Source organism: Poecilia latipinna, unplaced genomic scaffold (assembly GCF_001443285.1).
Source record: "Poecilia latipinna isolate Pla-1442-1.1 unplaced genomic scaffold, P_latipinna-1.0 Scaffold11, whole genome shotgun sequence".
NCBI lineage: Eukaryota > Metazoa > Chordata > Actinopteri > Cyprinodontiformes > Poeciliidae > Poecilia > Poecilia latipinna.
This window is the reverse complement of record NW_015112627.1, coordinates 183,073-185,210: the sequence shown is the minus strand read 5'-3', so window position 1 is coordinate 185,210 and position 2,138 is coordinate 183,073. Positions and strand designations below refer to the sequence as shown.

The following is a 2,138-nucleotide window of genomic DNA, read 5'->3' as shown; positions in this document are numbered from 1 at the left end:
AGATTAAATTTATGGATAATGTATTTACCAATTCGGTATTATTTGGCATTTGGTAAGGAGTAATGGAGTACGGGGAGGATTCAAATCCATGCCATACCTTTCAGATTGTTTGAAAAATAAATAAAAAAAACCTCTTGTTTTCCCTCCACTTCACAGTTATGGACTATTTTGTGTCATAATTAAATTCACTGAAGTTATTTGCTTGCAAGTGTGGAAAAAATAAATCTTTGGAGGGTGTTAATACTTTTACATCTTTATTTTTTATATTTTTCATTTCATAAATGAAGCCTCAGTAATGACTTTATGTCTGCAGGTCTTCAGTACGTCTGGGAATACCGCAGCCCCAGTAAAATGGTCCAGCCGCATTACCAGTGCAAGCTGTGTTCCCTGTCCCGTGTGCAGCATGACATGGTTGATCATGTCAAAGGCTGGAAACACAGCTTCAGATACATGGTGAGTACAGCTGGTCTCCCAGTCAGCCACAGGGGCCTCTTTGTTCAAAATAAACACGGAAATAAATCTTTCTTTTCTTTTTTTTTTTCCTTCTTTTTTTTTGGCTTGCAACAGAAAAAGAATCACCCTGATAAGGTTATCTGGGAAGAGGAAGATGGCGTGAAGGACCCTGCAATCAGAAAGGCAGTTAAAGTTGCTGCTGCAGAGGTGGAAAAAGCGGAGGGGAGGGGGCAAATCAGGGTACGTAATAAACTTATTACAACTACAAGTTCAAAAAGACTCATTTTTATCTTTCTGGTCCAGAATGGTTAACTTTTTTTAAGTCAATACTGAGTCATTTTGTGATATTTATGGGAGAGGAGAGCATTGTTTAAATTCTGGATAAATGTTTTTTTGTTTTGTTTGTTTTTCTGTAGCTTAAATTTATACATTTTTCTCTCTCTTGTTTTGCTTAGGTGATTCTGAAGGAGCCCTATCTAGTGCTCGCATTTAAAGGACTCCGTGAGTGTTTTTTGCTACGTACTCACCAATGGGGATTTCAGACCTCAACAGTAGTAAAGTTCAGAGTTCAGTAGTTTACGTCTCGGTGGGCAAGAATGTGGCCACTGAGGCCTAAACTACTACCAAAAAGCTCAGAATTTTCCTTAATATTTTCACATATTTCTGCTGATGTTAACAAATTTAGAGAATTACAAAAAACACTCACCCCCCCCGCCTGTCAAATTTACAACTTCTTTACATCAGAGAGTATCAAATATTTTTCTTGTACATATTTAAGATTAACATAGAATTTTAGCTTTTGGGTGCAAATTTACTTCTCTGTGGCTACAATGTTTTTCATTCATGGCCCTGATGCTCCATCATAGCATAATCACTGCTCTGATTTGTGTGTTTTTTTTATTTCCTATCATTTTTCACAGGTTCTGCTGTTCCCAGACCGATTATTCCACGAAATAACGAGATGAGACCAATGGGTCCTCCATTTGGTGAGCTCTCTTTGGATCTACTAGAAAATCACATTATTTCAACTAATTTAATTTAGTGCAACTCAAATCATTTACACATAGATATAAATTATATTTAAGGTTATTTTGGTGATTATGGCTTACACATAATCAAATACTCGGCTTAAAAAATTCACACCAAGTCAGTTTTTTTTCTTTCAACTTTTAATATAGAAACCTGGCTTACAGAAAAGTGTATACTTTTACTACTACTATTACAAATAATATGCAATTTTATTTATAATACTGAACTGTATTTGCACTCAATACTCCTATTGTATGAATGACGGCATCAGTTCAGCGTGACATGAGGGCGATGGTTCTTGTGGTTCCTTTCATTTTGGCCTTCAGCTCGTCTCCATTGCTGGCCCCGGTGTCTCTCATCGTCCCCTTGACAGCAACCCACACCTTCCGCTTTTCCGTCCATTTACCTCGACGACCTTGCTTTTTAGTTTTGACCTTTCTATGCTCACTTCACTTCTGTATTCGGCCAGGAACTCATTCAGTTCCACCAGTGGCTGCCAGTTCCCCCTCTCCACCAACACCACTACTGTGTTTTGCTATGTCTTTTCTTCAGCCCTCAGCTAAAGAACAGTCTCCTCCCTTGTCTGCTGGTTTTTAAACCCTCTCAGCCTATGGTTGTATATGGGAGAGGTCTACGTGACTTCTGAAACGTCCCAA

The 2,138-nt window shown here is 38.2% G+C and overlaps 1 protein-coding gene across 3 annotated transcripts in view; it reads left to right on the top strand.

Moving 5' to 3' along the window:
• LOC106945926 (uncharacterized) overlaps positions 1 to 2,138 on the top strand; it is a 14,700-nt gene that overhangs the window by 6,773 nt on the left and 5,789 nt on the right. For all 3 annotated transcript variants that reach the window (XM_015029941.1, XM_015029956.1, XM_015029949.1), the window contains exons 5-8: positions 314 to 453; positions 568 to 693; positions 909 to 954; positions 1,374 to 1,439. In XM_015029941.1, coding sequence (XP_014885427.1) covers positions 314 to 453; positions 568 to 693; positions 909 to 954; positions 1,374 to 1,439 — 378 coding nt within the window. The remainder of the gene's footprint in view (positions 1 to 313; positions 454 to 567; positions 694 to 908; positions 955 to 1,373; positions 1,440 to 2,138) is intronic.